Source organism: Grampus griseus, assembly GCF_964374135.1.
Source record: "Grampus griseus genome assembly, chromosome: 14".
Lineage (NCBI taxonomy): Eukaryota > Metazoa > Chordata > Mammalia > Artiodactyla > Delphinidae > Grampus > Grampus griseus.
This window is the reverse complement of record NC_139008.1, coordinates 65,548,526-65,549,416: the sequence shown is the minus strand read 5'-3', so window position 1 is coordinate 65,549,416 and position 891 is coordinate 65,548,526. Positions and strand designations below refer to the sequence as shown.

Below are 891 nucleotides of genomic sequence, written 5' to 3'. Positions count from 1 at the left end.
TGCACTCTAGAGCCCATGCTCTGCAGCAAGAGTAGCCACCGCAATGAAGAGTAGCCACCGCAGTGAAGAGTAGCTCCTGCTCACCGCAACTAGAGAAAGCCCGCACACAGCAACGAAGACCCAACCCAGCCAAAAATAAATAAAATAAATAAATAAATTAAAAAAAAATTGTAATGTTTAAGGGAACTTGGCATACTAGAAATTCAAATAAAAAATGTGTGATTGAGTAATTGACTTGAGATTTGTGATTTTAATTGGAAAGGTATGAGACTACATTAGAATAGTTTAAGAAGTTTTAACTTCTTTTCGGCCGGAACCGCCATCTTCCAGTAATTTGTCAAAATGACCAACACAAAGGGAAAGAGGAGGGGCACCCGCTACATGTTCTCTAGGCCTTTTAGAAAACATGGAGTTGTTCCTTTGGCCACATACATGCGAATCTACAAGAAAGGTGATATTGTAGATATCAAGGGAATGGGCACTGTTCAAAAAGGAACGCCCCACAAATGTTACCATGGCAAAACTGGGAGAGTCTACAGTGTTACCCAGCATGCTGTTGGCATCATTGTAAACAAACAAGTTAAGGGGAAGATTCTTGCCAAGAGAATTAATGTGCGTATCGAGCATATTAAGCACTCTAAGAGCCGGGATAGCTTCCTGAAACGGGTGAAGGAAAATGATCAGAAAAAGAAGGAAGCCAAAGAGAAAGGTACTTGGGTTCAACTGAAGCGCCAGCCTGCTCCACCCAGAGAAGCACACTTCGTGAGAACCAATGGAAAGGAGCCTGAACTGTTGGAGCCCATTCCCTATGAATTCATGGCATGATGGGTGTAAAGAAAATAAAAGACCTGGACTGTGTAAAAAAAAAAAAAAAAAAAAAAAAAAAAAGAA

At 40.9% G+C, this 891-nt stretch overlaps 1 protein-coding gene across 1 annotated transcript; it reads left to right on the top strand.

Annotated features, from left to right (window-relative positions):
• The first annotated feature begins 316 nt into the window (after positions 1-316).
• Positions 317-891, top strand: LOC309833333 (large ribosomal subunit protein eL21-like). The gene has a single exon (XM_082671570.1). The coding sequence runs from the start codon at positions 343-345 to the stop codon at positions 823-825; it is 483 nt and encodes a 160-aa protein (XP_082527696.1). The 5' UTR covers positions 317-342; the 3' UTR covers positions 826-891.